The sequence below is a fragment of the Mastigoproctus giganteus genome, chromosome 12, assembly GCF_048544385.1.
Source record: "Mastigoproctus giganteus isolate SK-2022 chromosome 12, ASM4854438v1, whole genome shotgun sequence".
In the NCBI taxonomy this organism is placed as follows: Eukaryota; Metazoa; Arthropoda; class Arachnida; order Uropygi; family Thelyphonidae; genus Mastigoproctus; species Mastigoproctus giganteus.
In genome coordinates, this window is record NC_143586.1 from 46820385 (window position 1) to 46845920 (window position 25536).

Below are 25536 nucleotides of genomic sequence, written 5' to 3' on the forward strand. Positions count from 1 at the left end.
AGAAGAAAGAGGCATTACCTCAGAAGTGTTAATTAATAGATAGTGGTGCTCAGTATAACTTCACCATTGCTAATTAAAATATAAAATTTTATATTCAAAATATTTTATGTACAAGTCCTTTTTTATATTACTGTTATGTTGTGGTTTTCATATAATAACATATAGTAGAGTAATAGTGTGTCATTATTTAGTGTATTATGGTATTAAATAATACTGTGACAAAGTGATAAATGTCCATCACTTTGTTTCACCTTATTAGTGAAGCAACCATTGAAATGAGAAAATAGTATTAGCATAGCTGCTAACTCTCAGGATTTACAATGGAGAACAGAACTCTGTCTGTCTTCTTTTACTTGATATGACTCTTCCCCCCCTCATCCATCTCACTGTTGTACTAGAGGTGGGACTATAGAATTTTCCTTCTTTTTAAAAAACACTATATTTCTCAATCTTTTTCTTTTCACAAAAAATAGTAAAACTGCATTAAAATTGGGTGTTTTAAAAATACTAACCTTTAACTTTTTTTAAAGTTTATAAAAAGTTAACTAAATTAAGAAAAAATTCTGTGAATTTTTTCATAATTTTGTTAACAAATACATTTGTGATAAACATCTGAGAATAGTTAGTTAGCTGTAATTGTTCAATTAACTGTTAAAAAAAAAAAAAAAAAAGAGAGAAAGAAAAAAAGCAAACTATTCTGTAGGTGATTCATTTCGTATGATACAACCCAGGAATGCTACCCCTTTCTCAATTTAGAAAACAACAGAAAGATTAATAAAAGAACTTAATGTTTATAAAAAACTAATATAATTAGATTTATTTTGAAAGAAAATAAATTACTTTTCTGTTCCTAATTCATGATGCAGATAGTCTAGAATATGAGGCAAAACACCACCTTCCACTGTCATTGAATTAATAAAAGCTACCTTCCTTGTCAATCACAATTACAAAAGACCAGTGAGAGACAATATGTGTTAAATGTCAAAACAGGTTGCAATAAAATTTTACCATAATGTATTTACTGGATCTTCTTTTTACATTCAACATATGTTATATCTCTCATTGGTCATTTGACCATCAGGGTGATTTGTATGCTTATACTACGATTCACATTTTAAAACTTAAAATATTTAATACACTCATAGCAGAAATTGTATGACTTCATGAATGAATTTGGTAAATGTAGACATTGTTTAGCAGCCAGTGACTTTCTATCGTGGATTTCTGAGACCACAGCATGTTTCCTAACTACAGTCAAAAGTCTGCTAGCTCCACACAAAATTCACGGCAAGTTGCCCGACTAATTATTGGAAGAATTCAATTAAATATTATATTTACTTTAACTTAAATATAACCATAATTTGAGAACCAATTCATCATCTAGTAATGGTGTTCAGGGAATAATTTTTTTTTTTAACCAAAATGAAACAAATTGATTCGTGAGGGTACAGCTCTAAAATGGTGTTTGCAGGCTGGCCACTACATATTCATCCAGACCCAACTTAATGTACTCAGTGTCATTGAAGGTAAGGAAATAGATATTTTTCAGATAAGTCTGAGTACCAGATATTCTTATGAAAGAAGAATGAATTGATATTTGGTGATTGATTGGGGAACTGACAAGTGAACTACACAAGGAAACATGAAATAGCACATGTTATCTCAAGTCATTCCTGGCTTTTAATAATTCCTCATTATAGTGCTGAGTGTTAGAGAATATTTAAACTGGCAAGTAAAAAAAAATAAACATTGAACTCATATCTTCCAGCTAAACAAACAGAAATCCACAGAGAAAAATGTTAGGTAACCTAATCTTTTAAAGGATACTCAGAAGACATCATGGCGAGAACCAATCTTCCTTACATTTTGAGGGTAGAGCTCTAAAATGGTGTTTGCAGTCAGGTGGACCACTACATAGTCCACCTGACTGAACCTATTGGTAGCTCTCTAGGAGACAGCCAGATCGGCTAATATATAATGTCACTGCCTCAACTCTGCCACATAGTGACTAGAGGGAGTCCAAGTAGTGTGTGTGAGGAGGGGGGACATTGTTGAGGCCACATTATGTCAAGGAGCTGGGTGTATTCTTGTTTTGTGTATGCCATATCCAATAGTTTCATTACTTCATACAACATGCAAACTAATAGAACAAACTTATCTGTGAAAAGATCTAAACCTCCCAGGCACTTCCTTGTTCATTTTACAAATGTACGTGGTCTCAGTTCCAGTTATCAGTTGATTCAACTGCTGCTCATCTCAGTTCTAATTATTTGCTGTGTGACTCCTTTTGCTTAAAAGGTGGTATTTATGAATATGTCTACTCAGATATTCTCTGTTAGAGACTTAGAAATTTGGAATCTCCTCTTTTTGATCTTCTCTGGCTTAAAATCTCTCTACCCCTATTCTGTCAAATTCATCTGATGCCTCTAATGTTCTCCCAACTCCACTAATCACTTGGCACTCTTTGACTTTCTCCACTCCAACTTTCCTAACAGTGAGGTAATTTCCCTTCATGATTTTAATGTTCACAACTGCAGCTGGCTTCTGTTTTCTGGTCACACGAACCCAGATAGTCGAGATGCTGAAGCTTTTGCAATTACTAATAACCTGGCACAGATTGTCCATTTACATACCAGAATATCCCACAAGCCTAACCACATTGCCAACACACTTTTTCTCACAAACAACCCTTTGAAGTACACAGTCAAGGTCAGTGGTCCTCTAGGCACCTGATCACAACTTGGTGATGGTTTCTTCCCCAGTGGAGCCTCTCTCTCATAGCCATTCTTAGCCTCTTGTCCTTTGGCACTACAAAAATGCAAAAATGGGATGATCTGTGAGATGTCTATTCTTTGTTTCCTTGGTTGGATTACTCTTTTAAATCTTCTGATCTCAGTATTTCCTGAGATCGTGTCAGTGAAATTATTCTTGTACAGATAAAATCCTCTATTTCACACTTTACCTTAAAATCTCATCCTTTATCTAAACCTGGATTTTTTAATAAATGTGCTAAGGCTGTTCAAGATAAGAATGCTGCATATCGAAATTGGCTTGCATCCAAATCTCAAGTTTCATTTTCTGCCTACACCAAAGCTCACAACAATTATGAAGCAGTTATTAATCAATAAAAATTAACAGGCTAAGAGAAGAAAACTTGCTTCATGTCCATTTGAGCATTTTAGTCTCTTGCCAAAGCTGTTGGCAACAACTTTTGTCCACCTGTATTCTGATCTGTTAAAACCTGATGGTTCTACTGCTACCCCAGCTAAAGATAAAGCTGACTTACTGGCATCCTACTTTTATCCCTTGTACTGACAATATTGGTAAACCATCTCTTACCATTCCCAGTGCACTCCACGCAATGCCTCCTGTGTTTTTTTTTTTTTTTTTTTCAAAAAGATGTCAGAATAATTTTGAAAAATGTTGATGCTAAGAAAGCTTCAGGTCCTGATAATATTTCTCCACTTCTTCTCAAGACCTGTGATCCTGAACTTGTCCCTGTTCTGTGTTGCCTTTTTTCACTTTCTTATTCCACAGGTGTTTTTCCTTCTGCTTGGAAATTTGCTCATATCCAGCCAGTTCCTAAAAAGGTCGACAAATCCCTTCCAAGATGCTATAAGTTAGTACAGTTATGTAATTAAATTTAAGGAATTTAATGTTCAAATAAAATTATCAGCTTTAAATTTCATTTATTTCATATTTTTCTAGACTCTGAGAGTTGGCTGGGAACAATTGCTGACATCAATCCATCGCAATATCAATGAAGTGGAGAACCAGGTAAGTGAAAGATGGAGTGATATTAAGTATTAAATTGCAGTTGTAAATTTTAAGCATTTTTATATTTGAGAGAAGCATCAGTTTAATAAAGACATAAAATGTTGTATCCATATTATTATTTTTTTTTAAATGGATGACTGTGTATTTCATTCAAGAAAGTATATGCACAATTGATAAGGCAAATTTTATCACTACATTACATTACAATCTGTATTTCGGCCCTGGAAGGATTTTTTATTAAGATTAATTGTGCAATTAATCTTAATAAAAAAAAAAAAAAAACAATTTTTTTGTATTAAGATTAATGAGTTATTCTTTAATGTATTGTGTATTATTGAATTTTGGTATAGAATCTGTGTGGTGTGAATTAGTTGGAAGCAAAAGGATAGTTGGAATAGGACCAGAGTATGTCTGCCAGGGACAAAATTTGATGACATTGTAGAGCAGATGTTATCTTATAAGGGCATAAAAGGTGATATTGCTATACACATTGGCACTGATTATATTACGAGTAGAAGGTCTGAGGACTTACTTAACAAGTACAGGGCAGTGTTGGGGGGAAAAAAGTTGTGAGTTAGAGTTAAATTTGAAAGTTTCTACAATTCTGCCTAGACACGATAGGAAGGAGTACATGATGAGAGCCTTGTCATTCATTTCGGCCCTGGAAGGATTGTGCAAGGCTCGTGGAGTAGAATTTTTCTCAGCATGGTCTGTGCTTGTTAACAGAAGAAACTGCTTTTATGAGGATGGTATATACTTAAATAGAAGGGATGCAAAAATATTTGCTGATCTGCTAGCTTGGGGACACAGACTAATAGATTAAAACTAGAGCCACAGGCAGAAGTGAAAGAGTGATTCTTGCACTGCTTCCATTAGAACGTGCAGCAGCCTAAAAAGCAAGGTGTCAGGGATTTTTAAGCCCTGCTGTGGGTCATCTTGAAACAAGTAAATACATAGGCTGTATTAGGGTAACTAAGAGTAAGCACATGTTCATGTATACTTGCATGTATACTAGGAGCATTGTAAATAAATTTGAATTTGAAGTACTGATTAAGTCATGAAATGTAGGTATTGTAGGAATAGCGGAGACATGGTGTCACTCAGACATAATCGATGCTGGTTTTGAATACGGGGAGTACAATGTATACAGGAAGGACAGACAGGACAGGAGGGGTGGGGGGGGCTTATGCTCTTAATTTTTTTTTTTTTCCTTTTCTTGTTAGTTGTTGGCGCATCAGCTTCTATGGCCATAATGCAGCTCCTAAAGTTTTTTCATTTTACTGTGATCCAAGCCCGAGGCGGGAATCGAACCCGCGACCTTTGGGTGGTCAGGCATGCACTTTACCTACCTGGCTAGCCCGGTCGGCATGCTCTTAATTAAGAAGCATATTAAATCTAAGGTAGTGCATCTGGATAACAGTACAATGTTGAGTCAGTTTGGTTTCATGTAAATGCTGGGAAAACAAAAATGAGAGTAGAAGTGTGCTATAATCCTAATAACTGTGATGAGTATACCAAACAGTTTTAGAGAGAAATAGAATGGGCCAGTAAATGTCTTATAATGAGTGATTTTAACTTTCCAGATGTTGACTGGTATTTGTGGGTTGCACACGCATGCACACACTAGCAAGACTGCAGATTTTTTGGATGAATGTTTTCTATAGCACCATGTTAGAGAGGCAAGAAAAGGAAGCGATACTCTTGATCTCCTTATCAGTAGTGATTTTGCAACCATTAAGAATCTGCAGGTAAAAGACTCACTGGGTGGCAGTGATCACAGTGTACTAATGTGGAATTTAATTAAAAGCATAACTACAATCAAAGGGAAAGGGTTTTGCTTTTGTGAGGGTGACTACAGTGGTCTCAGACAGTTTTTAATTCTCTGCAGTGGGATCAACGAATGGTGTTACCAACAACAAATTGGAAGCATTCAGGAAGTAATCATCGAAGCTTTTCATACCAACTAAGAAATGCTCTTCAAGGTATAGGTCTAAATGGATGTCAGATGAACTGATGAGACTTGTGGCAGAGAAGAAAAATGTGTGGGATGCATATAAATTATGAAGTGATACAGAAGCCTATGGTAGATATAAACTAGTCTGTAATCAAGTCAAAGGAGGTTAGGCAAGCTAAGGCACAGATTGTGAGAAATCTCTGGCAAAGAACACAAAAAACATCAGGAAAAACTTTATTCTTATATAAACAGTAGAAGGAAGGGGTTGAAGGAAGGGAAGGGGAAAAACTTTATTCTTATATAAACAGTAGAAGGAAGGGGTTGAATCACAATGGGCCACTTGGTATCAGTGTGTTAACTGTTAACAACCTTGCTTAGGTTGCTGACAAATTGAATAGGTATTTTGCATGTACGTTCACACATGAGGAATTCTTTAGGGAAGGGAATACCAGAAGTTTATCAAACTCTAATGGGGAGCTAGATGCTTTTGTGATAATTGAAAAGTTAGTGGAAGAGTAATTGTTGAAGCTGAACATAAGAAAGGCACCTGGGGTGGATGGAATCTACCCATCCTTTGATTCCAGGGAGATCCCTATGGACTAGAGATGTGCAAATGTATTTCCAATGCACAAAGGGGGATCAGAGGATGACATGGATAATTACAGACCTGTTAGTCTAACTTCTGTTCCAGGGAAAATAATGGAGTCACTGGTTAAAGAAGCGATGTAGGATCATCTAGACAAGACTGCAGTTATAGTTCAGACACAGCATGGGATTGTTAAGGGGAAGTCTTGTATGACAAATTTGATTGGAGTTCCCCAGGGTTCAATTCTGGGATCATTGTTGTTTTCAGTATTTATTAATGATATTGCTGAAGGTACATTAGGTGTAATGTCGAAGTCTACAAATGATACGAAGGTTGACACGGTTGTTAATGACAGTAATGATAGTATGCTACTGCAACAGGATCTGGAAAAGTTGAGCAGTTGGGCTGAGAGATGGCAACTGAAGTTTAACATTGAAAAATGCAAAGTACTGCATATGGGTAGCAGTAACCCCAGAGTTCTTCTTCATAGCATCAACAAAAGAAAACTCAAGTTTTTTGGTCATATAGTAAGAAGGGAAAACTTTCTGTTGAAGAATATAATGGAAGGAAAAACCAAGGGGAAGAGGTGCAGAGGAAGACCTGCAACTAGGTAGAAGGATGGGATCAGTGAACTTCTGGCCATGACACGTTGCTGCTCGTATAGCACACGATCGATGCAGTTGGAGGAATTTGTTGGTGGCCACAACAGCTCCTTAGGGAGCTATGTGACTGGAAGAAGAAGAACCCAAAGTAATGTACCAACTGTAGATACTATGCTCAGAGTAGAGGAGAATGAAAAAGACCTTGGGGGAGGGGGGTAATTGTGCAATCAGATATGAAATTCTCCCAGCAGTGCAGACAAGCTGCCAGGGCAGGTTATTGGGGTTTTGTCAGTGATATACAGAAACTTTGCTAGCAAACCTCCATAGCTTTGTACAAAGCTATGGAGGCCACATCTTGATAATAATTTCAACATTTGTGTATTTGGATTTTAGCAAAGCATTTGACTGAGTCCTGCCTGAGAGCTTACTGTATAAGCCATGACATGTTGTGATCACAAGGAAAATCCTTAGATGGAATGCAGGATGGCTGCAGTACAATAATCAGGGCTGATGTAAGAAGTGCTCTCCTCCATGGATTGGTACTGGGACCACTGTCATGTCATTTTCTTAAATGACATCAACAAGGGATACAGGTCATGATGTCATAATTTGCTAATAATGTCAAGATCAGGAGAGTAGTTAATAATCAAGCACTAAGCAGTGCCTCTTCAGGATGATTTAGATAATTCATGATTTAGATTTGGGATAGTCAAAAGTGGCAGATGTGCTTTAATGGAATAAATACAAAGTTTTACACTTGGAGTAGCAACCCCATGATGATTTATACACTTGGTTGGAAGATATTAAAAAGAGCAGGTGAAGAAAAGGATTTGGGGATTACAGTATGGGTAGACATGAAGTGCAGATAGGCAGCAAGGAGGGCCTTTGATATTGTATTGAACATTTGCTTGTAGCCATATGAAGAGCAAAATTATGAGTTTTACTGATGTTCAAGTATATATTCCACAATTTAATTTTGTAATATGTACTTGTACCTCAGTAAAACTTAATTTTGCTCTCCATTTATACTTATGATAATTCCTTAATAACTGGATAAAACAATGCCCTTGCAATTTGAACATCAAATGACATGCAAGTGTTAGTTTATGTAGCTTTTCATGTCCAGTTCCTGTTTTCTGAAATATTGTCACCAAGGAGTAATAAGGTGGTCTTTTGCTTCCCTTGAACCCAGAATTATGCTGCACTTCTTTACAGATTTATATGATGGCATTATCTTTTGAATCTATGTTAAATATATTTGAAGGGTAATTTCCATTCTGTATTTCTGTATGTTCCTTCATATTAAATGAAATCTTCATCTCTTATATAGAAATATTGTTCAAGGTTTAGACCTAAATGGATGTCAGATGTGCTAATGAGACAGGTGGCAAAGAAGAAAAATGCATAGCATACATATAAATTAACAGGTGACACGGAAGCCTATGATAGATATAAGCTGGTCTGTAACCAAGTCACAGAGGAGGTTAGGCAGGCAAAGGCAGATTACAAGAAATCTTTGGCAAAGGATGCAAAGAAAAACAGCAAAGAGTTCTTTACTTATGTAAACTATAGAAGAAAGGGGATGAATCAGGTCGGTCCACTTAATATAAATGGTTTGACTATTTATTATCCTGCTCAAGTAGCTGATAAATGTATTTTGCATCTACATTCACACATGAGGAGTTATTCAAGGAGGGGAATGCCAGAAGTTTATCAAACTCTAACAGGGAGATAAGTGATTTTGTGATAACTGAGAGCAAAGTGGAGGAGAAATTGTTGAAGTTAAACATAAAAATGGCATTGGGGTAGATGAAATCTATCCAGTTATAATGAATGAGGCAGCAAGGGAAGTAAGCAAACCCTAAGCCATAATTATGAGAGCATCCTTAGAGTCAGGGAAGGTCCCCATTGGACTGGAGATGTGCAAATGTTTCCCAAATTCACAAAGGAGGTTCAAAGGGTGACACAAATAATTATAGACCTGTTAGTTTAACTTCTGTTCTGGGGAAAATAATGGAGTCATTGGTTAAAGAGGTGATTCTAGGTGATCCTGTATCACCTCAAGACAGCACCAATAGTTCACACACAGCATGGATTTGTTAAGGGGAAAGTCTTGTCTGACCTATCTGATTGGATACTACGATGTGGTCACAAAGGAACTGGATGCTAAAAATAATTTTTATTTCATATATTTGGATCTTAGAAAGCTTTTGATACTGTTGCACATGGAAGACTGCTGCACAAATTGGAGCAGTGTGGCATTGGAGGCAAATTGCTGCTATGGATAAAGGGATGGTTGAGTGGGAGAAGACAGAGAGTGGTAATCAATGGACACTGCTGTTCGTGGACTAATGTTATTAGTGGAGTTCCCCAGGGTTCAGTGTTGGGTCCGTTGTTGTTTTCTGTATTTATTAATGATATTGACGATGGTATATCAGGCTTAATGTCCAAGTTTGTAGACAATACAAAGGTTGGCAGGGTTATTAATGACACTAAATGGCGCCTCCATTGCCAGGTGGGCAGGAGCAGTAGTGCATAGCACACACTTCTTGATTAGACCGGGGGTTCGAGCCCGCGAGCCACCAAATACGGAGGATGCGGAAAGGTCAGGGAATGACCACCGCATATCCCCGGAGCAATATGGCCTTAGTTGCTAATGCTGCTAAAAACAAAATAACATAATGACACTAATGACAGTACGCTGCTGCTGCAACAGGATCTAGAAAAGTTGAGCTGATGGGCTGAGAGGTGGCAAATGAAGTTTAACATTGACAAATGTAAAGTACTACATATGGGAAGCAGTAATCCCAGAGTAATGTATCAACTCTCTGGTACCACACTGACAGTGGTAGAGAAAGAAAAGGACCTGGTAATTGTGCAGGCAGATATGTTTTCTGAGCAGTGCAGACGGTCTGCAAGAGTAGCTCATGGTGTCTTGTCAATGATATACAGGAATTTTTCTAGCAGGGATAAGGAGGTGATTATCGCCTTGTATAAAGCAATGGTCAGGCCACACCTTGAGTACTGTATACAGGTCTGGAACCCTCATTTGAAGAAGGATGTAGAGCTGTTGGAAGTTGGAACGAGTACAGAGAAGGGCAAACAAGATTAATGAACGGAACAAAGAGTTGCTCTTACAAAAAAAGGCTTAAATTTTGCAAATTACAGTGTCTGAAGACTAGGCACCTGCAAGGTGATCTGATTGAGGTGTATAAAACCTCGAATGTTTTGAGCATGCTCAATGCTGATGGAATTCTTCCTCTTGCTCAGAATAATCGCCTGAGAGGGCATAAATTCAAATTGAGGAAAGACAGTTGTAGAATAGACATGCGGAAGTTTGCCTTTAGCCAGCGGGTGGTTGATTGCTGGAACAACTTCCATCTGTCATTGTAGAAGTTGATAGCTTAAATGGGAATCCATTGAATAAGGCAAAACTAGACAAACATTTGGAGCAAGTGGATGGGTGAAATGAGAAGGGTTTTTTTTTTTTTTTTTTGATGCTATATAAGCTTTCTTTCTTGTATCATGTTCCGTTATTAATGCTAATGCATTGCATGGCTCAGAGGAATAGAATGTTGTTTTATATCTTCCATCCATGCTGAGTTTGTTTGTGTAGTTCATTTACTGTTAAAAGTTTTATTTGCTTTACCGCCTCATATTCACTACATATCCAGTACATTAATTATATTTAGCACAATGAATTTACTTACACTTATGGTTGGGTTGTAAACAGTAAACACTAGCAACTATGCATAATAACACTAGTCTGTTCCTACCAAGGTTAGCACCCTTAAATAGGGAAAAACAAAAATAAATTCATTTGGTTCTTGTTATATAACTGGTAATGCAAAAAAAAAAAAAGAGAGCGAGAAAATTGTTCATATAGCTCAAATTTCTATGGTATGCACTAACTAGTTTTAATATAATAAATTAATTTTTCTATATTTCCCATTCTTAATGCATAGCATACTTTAACAGTTTTGATTTGATGGTTTGCAAAATTAAACATACCATAACTATCTTTTTTGATAATAATTTATTTTATTCTTAGATTCTCACTCGGGACTCCAAAGGTATCACTCAGGATCAGTTGAATGAATTCCGCATGTCCTTTAATCATTTTGATAAAAATCGAACAGGTCGTCTGGCTCCAGAAGAGTTTAAGTCTTGCTTGGTTAGCCTTGGTTACAACATCCGTAATGACAGACAGGTAAGCATTTAATTATGTATTTGATGTTATACTGTTTCTTTTGGGTGGTGGGGGGAATGTGACAGCTGCATTCAATAGCCCCTATGCCCTGTAACAGCTCTTCTTATATGTAAGGATCATTCAAAGAATCATTGAAATGTATACAGTCAGTCCTCATATAACACGTGTTTACACTACACGAATTTGATCATACGTGATTTATAAATAGGGGAATGATATCGTATATAACATGTACAGGGTTCACTTATGCATGATTCACCTTTGTGTTTACAAGAAATGGCAGTCGAATGTGGAATCACCCCAACTGAACGCAACACGATAGAAATGAAGAGAAGATTCTGAAAATGTATTTATGTTTTTTATATCAGTGAAGGGGAAACAGATTTCACTATAATAAACGTAAAAACCTACACAATTCCAGCTATCGGTATTATCGCAAATGCAATTAGATCAAGTTTACTACCAGTTTATAACAGATTCCGCCAGCAGAAACGCAACTGGAAATTGTTTTTATTGTTTTATGGTAGTAACCCCCAGAAATGTGCTTTAGAAAAATGTAAGCTAGTGAGGTGTTAATAGTGTGTCTCTGCCTTTACGGTGTTGTTTGTTCAGTTGCTACACATGCAGCTTTGTGTATCAAGCATGCCTCCTCATTTTGTAATTGTGCTTTATTCCCTAAAAATGAGTAAAATACTTAAAAGGTGTGAAAAGGAAGCATCCTGGTGAAGACATTACAAATTCAGAGAGAAAAAGAAAAGCAATATTGATAGACAGAGGTGGACTGGGTCAAAAATTCTTACCCGGGAAAATCTGTAGCGGCCTCATACTAGCATTTATGGCCAAAATCATACTGGTCTCTGGCCCATTGGGGTTTCCTCGGTAAGGCTTACGGCCAGTCGCCTCTGTCGATAGAGAAAAATATGAAATTGTGAAACGCTTTGAGCAAAATGAAAGAATATGTGATATTGCACATGCTACAGGCCTAAATGAGGCAACGCCGAGAATTATAAAGAATGCAGAGAAAATAAACACTTTCATAGCAGGAAAAACTCAAAGTGTAACAAAATCCATTAGATCAAGACACAAAGAATTGGAAGAGATGCAATGGCTGTCATCTGTTTGGATAGAAGATCAAACAAAGAACTAGTGGTCATATCATCATTTAACCACACTGTTGCCTTTCAGAGTTTTGCAAGGGCCCAAAGATAAATAATGACACAGAGAAAGATCTAGCATCTATAAAGAAGGTATTTGAGCATCTCCCAAATGTAGTTGGATGCTTGGACTTCATTGCCCGCCTAAAAATTAGTGTTTTGTGGTATTATGTGATATTTACTTCAATGTGATATGGCAAAAACATTAGGATACATCGAGAAAAATGTGCACAAGACCTTGCTTGTCTTGTACATATTTTTGTTTGGCTGTATAGGCATTGTTGTTCCTAGTGTTTTTGCATTACTGGTACTGAGCATGCCATAAGCTTCTTTGGCAACAGAGAGTTTAGCTGTGATAATTTTACTGCAATCTCATTTTCTTTGTTTCTGATCTACAACAATCCTTCCATAAAAATGTCTAAAATATTGCAAGCAGAGACTGCTATATTTGTGTTCTTGTAACCAGTGAACCATTTCGGCACAGTAATATAAGTTGTGCAAATTATGATGCACATGGTACTAGAATTGACTTTTACTAGTTTCGCTATTTCACAAAGATGATGGGCATGACCAGGTCAAGTGAGCTTTGCTGTGGGATTATGTTTCTTGTTTTTTTGTTTGTTTTTTTATACCATGGCCAAATTAGATTTTTTTTTTTTTTTTGTTTGGTCCTATGAAACAGGCAAACTGGCCATATAAAGCACACAATTGACAGACATATGATGATGCCCCATTGTTTTAGCTGTATTATTGCTTTTCATGTGGTCTTATAAAGTAGTCTCTCACAGTGCTGACCTGCACAATAGCACTGAATTATACCTGGAATCAGACTTGGCTGACAATGTGCAAATTCTCCATGATAAAAAAATGCAGATTGCATATGCAAGGCATCCTGCAACATGTGTAAGTTCACATTATATTGATGAAAACACCCCAATGTTCAATACAGTGGTATATGATCCAATAACAGGTGCCCTTTTTCTCCTGTTTAGAACACTTGAATCCATTGTCTATAGAATGCAACACTCCATCTTGCCAGAATGGACATAAATTTTGATGTATGTCCCAAATGAAACCTTGAATCAGCCCTGTTGTTGCTACAATCTTCTACTGGTGGAAGGTCAGTAGATACTATTCATTTTGGCTGATTTTGAGTCTTGTTTCCATGAAATAAGCCTGAGCATGATCACTTCTCTCTGTTTGGGAACCCTATTCCTTGAGGTTATATAACGGATAGTGATAAACACATCATTCAGGATATTCACATTGTAAAAATCAATAGTGATATTCAGTTGCTGCATATGTAATATTTCCTTGACATGCACTATATGCAAAGCACAAATTTTGCATACTCAGTTGGTGTGAAAATTCTGTGCACCATTTTTCTGTAAGGGTTTAATATCTCAATCAACTTCACAGCCTGTTACAACCTTTTTTATAATGTAATTTGCTTGTTAATGTTACTGGTGCACTCACATTAACATGAACATTATCACTTAATAATGCCACAATACACTGCTTATCTTGGAATGATGAATACATAATTTCAGTGAACTGTTTTGCAAAGTTGGCATGATGTGCAAGTAAATTCAAGAAATTAAAGCAAAGACATCCATTAAAAAGTGATACTGGAATGTATCATTAAATATCTGAATGCACAAATCTGTTGTTTTCTGAGATATAATGCCAGATTTTAACCTATGAGGGAAATTTGAAAATTCCATGGCATAAGTATGAAGGGTTTATTTGAGGAGTCTGGTAGTGTTACTCTCCAACGTAGTACCCTTTGTAGTTGATACACTTTTTCCACCGATGTTGCAAAGAAAGTTTTCTCTTGAGCCACAAGGAATGCATTGACATTGCTTTCGGTTAGAAAATGGTGCCAGCCAAGTATTTTTTCAATTTAGGAAATAGATGAAAGTCTGATGGTGCTAAATCTGGTGAATATGAGAGATGGTCCAAGATTTCAAAGCCACACTCATGCAGCAGCAGCATAGTATTGACTGACAGACTTGTGAGCAGGCACATTGTCCTGGTGGAACAAGATTCCTTTGCTCAGTTTTTCTCAGCATTTGTCTTTGAAGATTTCATGCAAACACCTCACGAAGTCTGTTTAATGTGCCTCTGTGATATTCTAGTCTTTCTGAACGTGATGGCATTGGTTTTTAGGGATGCAGATGGAGTGTGCTTGTTTGGTTTTTTTTAGGAGCATTAGCAACTAAGGCCATATTGTTCCGGGGATATGCGGTGGTCATTCCGTGACCTTTCCGCATCCTCCGTATTTGGTGGTCATGGGCTCGAACCCCGGTCTAATCAAGAAGCGTGTGCTACGCACTGCTGCTCCTGCCCACCTGGCTACGGAGGTGCCAGGAGTGTTGCTGGAAACACCCCATCTTGCCAGAAGAAATTGACTTCTGGCAAGGTGATGGCATCAATTCCTTATGATTTCTGGCAAAGTCAGAAGGAATTAACTTTGGCTTTCTGTGGAGGGAGAGAAGAGCTTTGTTTCCACTGTTTGGACTGCTCGTTTGTCTCTTTGCCTTTGGAATTAGTCCATTTTTTCTAAAATATTGGATGACTGCATGGCAACCAATTTTTTTCATCTTTCCTTGTGCACACAACTTTGCTGGCTTCAGGACCTGTAATTTAAAAAAAAAAAAAAAAAAAAAAAAAAAAAAGACATTATTGAAACTGCATGCAACTTGGTGAGTTGCTATTTGAAGTTTGATTTAATAAGTACAGGGTTGTTAAAATTAAAGTATCCCTATGTAAAAGGCTCTGGAGCGAGTTCTAAGGCTCATACTGAAGAGAAATTTGGACAACAGGTACAATAAAGAATGCGCTCGCCATTTATTGGAAAAAAAAAATTAGTTACAAAATTTGTCACTGTATGGCACGTAACTATCTTAGTTACGATTATGCAAATAATTTAAGTTATTTGCATAATCGCAAGTTATTGCCACAGTGGCACTACTCAGCTCTGCTGTACTGTATAAAAGCAAAGCAGTCTCTTCAAAATCATACAGTAGGTGTTTGCCTGCCCTACAGCAGCAATGCCAACAACGTTGCAGGAAAAGGCACTGTTAGTGAAGCTGTACTATCAGAACAGCAACAATGCAGCTGTGGCTATCAGAGAATTCCGGTGTCAGAAGTGCATAAGGCGTGGACCTATGACTGTTTGTGCTGTCCGCAAAATTATTGCGAAATTTGAAGCGACAGGACATCTTGGTGTTCAACCAGGTAGGGGTCGAAAACGAGTGGACTCCTCTCGTGTTGAAGATGTGGCTGTGGCTGTTGTGGATTTATCAAGTTAATCTCCATGTGGTAGCACAAGTGTGCCAGCTATTTCTCGTGAAGTGGACATGCCGTTTTCCACTGTAAGGCTAGTAATGTGTCAGGTGTTGTGGTACTATCCTTACAAGATGCACATGCTACAGCAGCTAAAGCATGGTGATGCAGATATTCATTTTGCATATGCTCTTCAGTTTCTGGCACGAATGACAGTGGATATCACTTGCCCATGGATCATCCTTTGGAGTGATGAAGACCACTTCTGCTTAAAAGGACAAGTGAATACGCACACTGTTGCATTTGGGCAACAGAAAACCCTTGAGTTATCCAAGAGGTCCCGTTGCAGTCTCCAAAAGGGACAGTGTGGTGTGGATTTACGACCACATTCATGATTGGGCCATCTTTTTTTTGAACAGGTAACACTGACTGGACCCTGCACCTGTTCCATCACTGGACAGTGATAGTATGAAATGTTGGCAAATTTCGCAATACTAGAGCTGCAACAACGTGGGTGCCTTTGAGATACCATATTCATGCAAGGTGGTGCACCACCCCACATCCACCGTTGTGTCCAAAGATTGCTAAGGCAACACTTTACAGACTAACGGGTCATCAGCCATTGTTTCCAGACACCTTGGCCACCCCTATCACCGGACCTCACTCCATGCAACTTCTGGTTGTGGGGGTTTTTGAAGGATAAGGTGTATTGGAAAAGATGTCAAACTCTGGCAGATCTGAAGGACGGCATTAGACATGTGCTGGCTATTCCAGTTGACATGTAACGTTCTGCTGTAGAAAATGCTGTTCTTCAAATAAAAACTGTTGCTGACCAAAATGGAGGACACATTGAACAATTGTAGTGCTGTTCAAGTGATTTGTATTGCCACAGTGCCATATAGTGACAAATTTTGTAACTAATTTTTCTTTTCCAATAGCCGAGCACATTCTTTATTGTACCTATTGTCCAAATTTCTCTTCAGCATGAGCCTTAGAACTCGCTCCAGAACCCTCTACATAGGGATACTTTTAATTTTAACAACCCTGTATATAAATTTTTAAAACAGGACCACCAACTTTTCAAAACTCTCTCATATATATGGGAGAATTGCTTCAGTTACATAATTTAGTTACTGATTTTTTGTTGGCTTAGAAAACTCAACAGAAAAGTCATCTTTGGGAAAAATTACAATAATTTTTAAAGAAATGACAAATGAAATTTTGTTACCTAAATTTCATATTGTCACATATAATTTTATATATTTTCATGTGTAATGTGCAAGAGCAGCATGTAAAGTGTTGACCTCTATTTTTGAATTGCCCTGAAGAAATGTACAGCATGTATTTAATATATGCTATACATGTGTGAAATATGTACAATAGTGAATAATAGTAAAATGTATAATAATAAAAAAAAAAAATTTTTAATTATGTTGTGAAAATTTATAGTATCTGTGAATTTATATTATCCTAATTGAGTTGTTTTTTTTTTTTTATGAAGGAACAATAATCTAAATGGGTATTTTTTGAAATTAGTATATAGTATTCCACCATTCTTTAGATTAAATGTATGTTGGAGGACAATCCATTTTTGGCAAAATGGATTGAATAACAATGACTAAATATAAATAGTCTTGTTGGATTCCAGACTTAACTAATTTAGATTCCTTCCCCTTGGGATCATCTGAAGAATGTCATTTACAGTACATCATCTAGCCAAGAAAACATTTATTGAGCTAAAGCAACATCCAACACATTATCTAGAGGATGCTGCTATCTTTAAATAAGTGCAACTTTTTGTGAAAATGCAAGACAAACTAAATATTTACAATAAATTATATTAGCGTTAGTTGAGGCATAGGATGCAAAAATGCAATCTTATACAGTATCAGCCAAAAAAAAAAAAAAAAAAAACAATCCCTTCCCATTTCCCCCATCCATTAATCCCAAATGTTATTTAAGCTATCAACTTCCATAACAACAGATGGAAGTCTGTTCCAGCAATCAACTACCCGTTGGCTAAAGGCAAACTTCCGCACATCTATTCTGCAACTGCCTTTCCTCAGTTTGAATCTATGCCCCCTCAGGTTCTTAGTCTGAGCAAGCGGAAGTATCCCGTCAGCATTGAGCCTGCTCAAACCATTCAAGGCCTTATAGACCCCAATCAGATCACCTCACAGGTGCCTAGTCTCAAGATGCTGCAACTTGCAGAACTTAAGGCTTTCTTCATGAGCAGACCCCTTTGTTCCTCTCACCAATCTTGTTGCCCTTCTCTGTACTCACTCTAGCAACTCTATATCCTTCCTAAAATGAGGCCTCCAGACCTGTATACAGTACTCAAGGTGTGGCCTGACCATTGCCTTATACAAAGGGATAATCACCTCCTTGTCTCTGCTAGCAAAATTCCTATATATCATTGACAAAACTCCTGCTCTGGCAGCCCGTCTGCACTGCTCAGAGAACTTCATATCTGAATGCACAGTTACCCGCTGGTCTTTTTCATTCTCCACCTCCCTGACTGTAGTACCACAGAGTTGGTAAGTTTCTCTGGGTTACTGCTACCCATATGTAGTACTTTGCATTTGTCAATGTTAAACTTCAGTTGCCACTTCTCAGCCTATCTGCCTAACTTTTCTAGATCCTGTTATAGTAGCATACTGTCTTTAGTGTCATTAACAACCCTGCCAACCTTTGTATCATCTGCAAACTTGGACATTAAGCCTGATATACCTTCATTGATATCATTGATAAATACACAAAACAACAAGGGGGCCCAGCACCGAACCCTGGGGGACTCCACTAATAACATTAGTCCATGTAGAGCAGTGTCCATTTATTACCACTCTCTGCTGTCTCCCACTCAACCATCCCTTTATCCATTGCAGTAACTTGCCCTTAATGCCATACCGCTCCAACTTGTACGGTAGACTTGTGTGCAACAGTATCAAAAGCTTTACTGAAATCCAAGTATGATATCAAAATTATTTTTAGCATCCAGTTCCTTTGTGACCACATCGTAGTATCCAATCAGATAGGTCAGACAAGACTTTCCCCTTAACAAATCCATGCTGTGTGTGAACTATTGGTGCTGTCTTGAGGTGATACAGGATCACCTAGAATCACCTCTTTAACCAATGACTCCATTATTTTCCCCAGAACAGAAGTTAAACTAACAGGTCTATAATTATTTGTGTCACCCTTTGAACCTCCTTTGTGAATTTGGGAAACATTTGCACATCTCCAGTCCAATGGGGACCTTCCTTGACTCTAAGGATGCTCTCATAATTATGGCTTAGGGTTTGCTTACTTCCCTTGCTGCCTTATTCATTATAACTGGATAGATTCCATCTACCCCAATGCCATTTTTATGTTTAACTTCAACAATTTCTCCTCCACTTTGCTCTCAATTATCACAAAATCACTTATCTCCCTGTTAGAGTTTGATAAACTTCTGGCATTCCCCTCCTTGAATAACTCCTCATGTGTGAATGTAGATGCAAAATACGTTTATCAGCTACTTGAGCAGGATAATAAATAGTCAAACCATTTATATTAAGTGGACCGACCTGATTCATCCCCTTCCTTCTAGAGTTTGCATAAGTAAAGAACTCTTTGCTGTTTTTCTTTGCGTCCTTTGCCAAGGATTTCACGTAAGCTGCCTTCACCTGCCTAACTTCCTTTGTGACTTGATTAGAGACTAGCTTATATCTGTCATAGGCTTCTGTGTCGCCTGATAATTTATATGCCTCCCATGCATTTTTCTTTTCTGCCACGAGCCTCATTAATTCATCCGACATCCATTTAGGCCTGAACCTTGAACAGTATTTCAAGGTCCACGAAGGCTTTTCATTTAGAATTCACCATTTGGTAACATCATCAGTTGATCCCATTCTATAGAATTTAAAAACTGTCTGAGGCCACTGTAGTCACCTTTATGAAAACAAAAACCCTTCCCTTTACCCTTGATCGTAGTTAATATCTTTAAGTAAATCCCACATCAGTAAACTGTGACCACTGTCACCTAGTGGTTCCTTTATCTGTCTTGTCATGTGTGACAAGACATAAAGGAACCACAGTGATGACGCAACTGATCAGCAGTTGCAGCATCATCACTGCTGATAATCAGATCAAGGGTATTACTCCCTCTGGTTGCCCCCGAACATGTTGCTGTAGAAAATATCACCTCCAATAAATCCACAAAATCTTGCTAGCGTGCAAGTGACCAATCCACAAGTTCCAGTCAATATCTGGAAAGTTAAAATCCCCCATTACAAGACATTCTGATTTACTGGCCCATTCTATTTCTCTGCACAACTGTTCATTTTACTCATCAGCATCATTTGACCTATAACATACTCCTACTTTCATTTTCCCTTTCCCAGTGTTTATGTCACACCAGACAGACTTAACATTGCACTGTCCACCCATGTCAGCTGGATGCACTTCCTTAGATTTTGTGTGTTTCTTAACTAACAGCATAACCCCTCCTCCCTTCCTACTCTGTCTGTCCTTTCTGTACACATTGTACTCCCCAAATTCCAATTCTGCACTGCTTATATACGTGTGACACCATGTCTCTGATATCCCAACAATATCTGCCTTTGATGTCTTGATCAGCACTTCAAATTCGTCAGTTTTATTTACTATACTTCTAGCATTAGTGTAATGCAAGTATACATGTACTTGTTCTTACTCTTAGTTACCTTAGCAAAACCCATGTATTTACTTGTTTCATGATGACTCCCAGCAGCTCTTGAAATCCCCAGCAACTTGCTCTCTAGGCTGCTGCTCATTACAGTAGAGGCAGTGCAAGAATCGCATTTGCTTCTGCCTGCAGCTACCGTTAATCTTCTAGTCTGTGAATCCCCCCCAAAACTAGCAGTTTTCTGACCCACCTAACACTGCCTCGTTAGCATCAGCAAACATTCTTGCACCCTTTCTATTTAAGTGTATCCCATCCCTGTAGAAGCAGTCTCTCCTGTTAACAAGCACAGACCATGCTGAAAAAAAAATTTTACCCCGTGAGCCGTGCACAGTCTCTCCAGGGCCAAATTGATTGACAAGGCTCTCATCATATACTCCCGCCTATCGTGTTGGGGCAGAATTGCAGACACTTTCAAATTTAACCCTAACTTGCAACTTTTTTTTCAGCATTGACCTGTACTTGTTAAGTAAATCTTCAGATCTCTTACTCTTAAGGTCATTAGTGCCAATGTGTACAACAATATCACCTTTTGTGCCCTTAAAAGATATCTGCTCTACAATGTCATCAACCTTTGTACCTGGCAGACATACCCTGTTCCACCTATCCTTTTTGCATACTATATTCCCCATCTCCCTGACAGTAGAGTCACCGACAATAACTAGTTCCTGTGGGACCAGTGCATTCTGCCTTGGAGATTGTCGCTGTGTTGCCTGATGCACAGGAGTGAGCACTGGAGTTGAATTAGGCAGTTGAGAGCATGATGGACCCCTCATTAATTTCTTTGAGGGCATTTACTCTACACCTCAAACTCTCATAGGCGCCCATCAGAATGCTGAGTTTTCGCCTAATTTCTTCATAGTCTCTGCACCTTACACACACACACACAAAGACATCCTCCTTGGCTAGATCATGTCCTGTTCTAGACAGGTCTGCAAACATTTCACGCATTGTATTAGACTGTGATGCATGAGAGAATCACCCCCTTTGGTTCTCCCATGAGCCACAGCACTCTGGCTATTCTGTGAATGCTGCTTTGCTGCTCTAGTCTGGGTCATGATTCCGTTTAAGTATAATTTAATTTACAATGAAATTTAATAAGATTAATAAATTTTATTGATAATACTATACTAATCTAACAGATTTCTAAAACACTGCTACATATTTCGCTATTTAGTTTTACGTTAAACCTTACGGTATTCTGTATCATATCATAATGGCAGCAAGTTACAAACGTAAAATCTACAGACACTAAGTATTAACTTTCAAAATCACTATCTAAATTCAAAATAAACCACAGAGCTTGGCTAGAACTATAAAGCTACTTATAGAAAATAATTTAGTAAAACAATTAAGTCAGTAAAACGACTAAATATAAATGAAAACTTAGCGTTCACCGGAGCTGCAAAAAATCTTGACCGATGTGGTAGTCTTAGAGGAGGGAAAAATATATGGGCTAGACTTTTCTTATGCCCAATTTATGCATTTATTATGGTGAACCTTTTCTGGTTTTTTTTATTATTTTTTATTCCTTATCTAGGGTGAAGCTGATTTTAGGAGGATAATGAGCATTGTTGATCCTAACAATACTGGATATGTTCACTTTGATGCTTTCTTGGACTTCATGACCCGTGAAAGTACCGATTCTGACACGGCTGAACAGATTATTGATTCCTTTAGAATTTTGGCTGGAGATAAGGTAAACTTTAAAATTATATAAGTTTATTGTTGTATAATTAATACATGCACACACTACATTGCCAAAAAGTGTATGACCACCATTTGGTTATATGATACTCTTATGTTTATAGTTATCCTCTTTATGATCAGGTGAACCCAGAAGCAATTTGTTGCCTTTACACTCAAAGGTGTAAAGGCAACTACTCAAAATGTTATAGAGCAGCTCAGTGATACCGAGGGCCAGACATTGAAGAGTTCAGATGCTGCTTTCCAGTAGCCACTCTTGCATAGTATCTGTAGTATAGAAGGAAACAATTAACATTCTGTTGAAGAGAAAAGGACCATATCTGTAGTTGTTGAGATAACCATTGATATTAAGCATACCTTGAGAAAATAAAGAGACTCAAATAATTCCAAAAAAAAAAAAAATGCTTCTACATAACAGATTCTCCATTTTTTTTTTTTTTTTTTTTTTTTTTTTGATAATTGTTATGACATATTCAGGTGGATAGCAGTTGCCACCTCTCTCTCTATTTGACTTAGCATCCTTGAGTTTAAGCATATCATGATTGAGCTCTATGTTTTATGGTTTCTTGGTCATAGAATGGTAGAGAAAAAAAAATTACAGTTGGTCGTCGACTTACGACCGACTTCCGTTCTGACTGACAGGTCGTAAGTCAATCTGGTCGTATGTCGGCCATATATTTATTAACAGTATTTTTTAACCTTTCTAATCTTGTTATCATCTTTATGATTTATTTTTATAATCTTTTATTTTTCATTTTAAATACGGTAATGTTTTTATCTTTTACTTAGCGATACTGAATATACCTTCGTTTCTACGCCTAGGCTATCTCTCTCTCTCTATGAGGTTAAATTCAAACGTTCTCTACATTTTAATTGGTTTATTATTCATACTTTTTATAAAAAAACAAAACTACAATCTATAATTATATTGTACATAATGTACTGTAAACACAAAAATACAATCTAAAATTAATGTAAAAATTAATACAAATGAAATTTACAAAATCAATTTTCAATCTTTGCTTGTGCTGGGTTGTGCATCGTCAGGGCCATGTTCTTGGGTTGAGGTAGGAAATGTTTATTTATAGAGACATTATGCAAAGAAAATCTTTTTTTAAAAACGCTTAAACCACCCAGTACTAGCCTGAAAATCTTCTGTGTAATCGTCTCTGGCACATGATTTTAAACTGAAACAAACTTCTAGCCTTTGCTTGCACTGTGTGAAGGCTCATGGGTGTATTTTTTTGTATTAAATCTTCCATCCACATAAACAACAATTTCTCCATTTCATGGATGGGTTCCTGTCGTTGTTTGGTTAAAATTGTAGACTTAATAAGTGCAGAACCTTTCACAGCTTCCCGAATTCTTTCTTTGTCCTTAAGTATCGTCAATACCGTGGAATGTGATAACTTCAAGTCACATGCTATCGTATTCACTTTCTTTCCGCCTTCATACCGCTGGATAATTTTCATTTTACACTCTAAATCAATAGTTTTCCTTGACTTTTTAGCTGGCGTATATGTAGATGAAGTCATTTTCCTTTTACTAAACATTTTATGCGTATTTCAGTAGAATTTTAATTAATACACCACACGCAACAGATACTTGAAAGCGACTGGGTGTATGTGAGAGAGAGTGACTGGGTGTATGTGCCTGGTGCTGTCTTCAGGCCTCCCGTCATCGATTAATTAATTTATTATTATTTTTTTTTTTTGTGGTCGTAAGTGCGGCCGGTCGTAAGTCGACGACCAGGTGTATTTCCATTCCATTTTGAAGCAAATGCATTATTATTCTAGTTATAATATGCATTTTTATAATGTATACAAGGTATGACAATTAAGTTCCCAGACTGGTGCTATTGTGGTCATATTTGATGAGTTTGAAAATAAATGGAAGTGCTATGTTGTAGTTCAAACTTGCTCCAACAGATGGTAGAGATTATCCAGTAGGCTGACATGTTGCAAGTAACAGCCAGTTTCATTAGTGGCATTAACATTCCATATCAAGATTTTGCAATGGAGCAACAAACGAATATCAACTTTTGTTTTCAACTGAGAAGATCTGCAACGGAAACATGTGAAGTGTTAAAAACTGTTTGTGTGATGAAACTGAAGTCATGCCAGTGTGTTTGTATGGTATAAGTGGTTCAAAGATGGATGGGAGGATGTTCACAATGACCAAGAAGTGGGTGTCTGTCAGCTTCTTGAACAGAAATGTAGAAGTTCGGAAAATTGTGGAAAGAGATCTTTGTCTGACTTACATCAACCTATCAGCCAGAATGATGTTGAATGAGTGAGTTTTCTGATGAATTAGGAAATGATTTGTCAAATTCTGCATGAAGATTTAGGGAAAAGGAAGGGCTTTGCAAAATTTATGCCACGGTCTCACAGATGAGCAGAATCAACAAAGAGTGTCATCATACAAAGACCTCATCCAGACTTGTCAGCAGGACAATCCTAATTTCCTTGATTGTATTGTCACTGCAGATGAGTGTTGCATGTTTCAATACAACCTAGAGACAGTGTCAGAGCATGTAGTGGGCTTCAAAATCATAAGCACAAAAAGATTTGTTTATAGAAGTCCAGGATCAAGACAATGCTGATCATGTTTTTCGACAAACAGGGTATGATTCACAAGGAATTTGTACCTGAAGGGGGGGGAGAGAGAGAGAGCGAGAGCGAGTGTCAATGCTGCGTTCTACACACAAGTGCTTCAAATACTATTGAAGTGCATTTCCTGGGTGAGGCCACAATTTTGAGAGAAAGGCAACTGGTTCTTGTTGCATGATAATGCTCCCCTCCCATTTGTTGTGAAGACATTTCAATCAGGTTTTATTCAATCAACCTTGAATTAAAATAAAACCATTTTTGAGCTCCTTTACTTTGTTTTCTTTTTCCAGCACCAGCCCTGGAATTTTATTGCCATACCTTGTATAATGTGCGAAACTATTTACTACTTGTACCCCAATATTTTAAACCAGGGGCTGGTGGCCCTTCTCATTATATAAGCTACTTTAAAAAATAAACATCATGAAATCAACTTATCACAATTTTTTACAAGTGTATTTCTGTTTTAAAATAAAATATTTGTAGTTACATAAAATATGAGATAAACTTAAAAGCCAAACTAGGCAGGCAAGTAATTGATTACATTCTGCATTGGAATTCTCCAAAAAATTATATTTTTATTTCTATACTGATCCCTGTTTTAAAATAAGGCATTGATGAGGTCCTAAACTAGAAATTGGAAATCTACACAAGTAAATAGTTATCCCAAAAGTCCTTTAGTAATTTTATTCCTAATAAATAACATTTAACAAATAATTTTTTTTTTTTTTTAGTTAGAAAGTAATCTAGAAAAATATATATTTTACATGATGAAAACTTTTAGGATTTCTTCCCCCCCCCCCCCCACCATTCATCTGTGGTTTAGAGATTTTTAAAAAGTTGCAACTCTGCCTTCCACTAAACCTCCTCTAATGTGGTTAAAACTTGTCAATCTACTCACAATAACCAGAACTATTTTCTCTTCTTGTGAAGACATGGTTACAATCAAA

At 37.2% G+C, this 25536-nt stretch overlaps 1 protein-coding gene across 3 annotated transcripts in view; it reads left to right on the forward strand.

Annotated features, from left to right (window-relative positions):
• The window catches only part of Actn (alpha actinin), a 307581-nt gene that overhangs the window by 273085 nt on the left and 8960 nt on the right, over positions 1-25536 (forward strand). For all 3 annotated transcript variants that reach the window (XM_090386850.1, XM_090386853.1, XM_090386851.1), the window contains 3 exons: positions 3709-3777; positions 10971-11129; positions 21814-21972. In XM_090386850.1, the coding sequence (XP_090242976.1) occupies positions 3709-3777; positions 10971-11129; positions 21814-21972 (387 nt within the window). The remainder of the gene's footprint in view (positions 1-3708; positions 3778-10970; positions 11130-21813; positions 21973-25536) is intronic.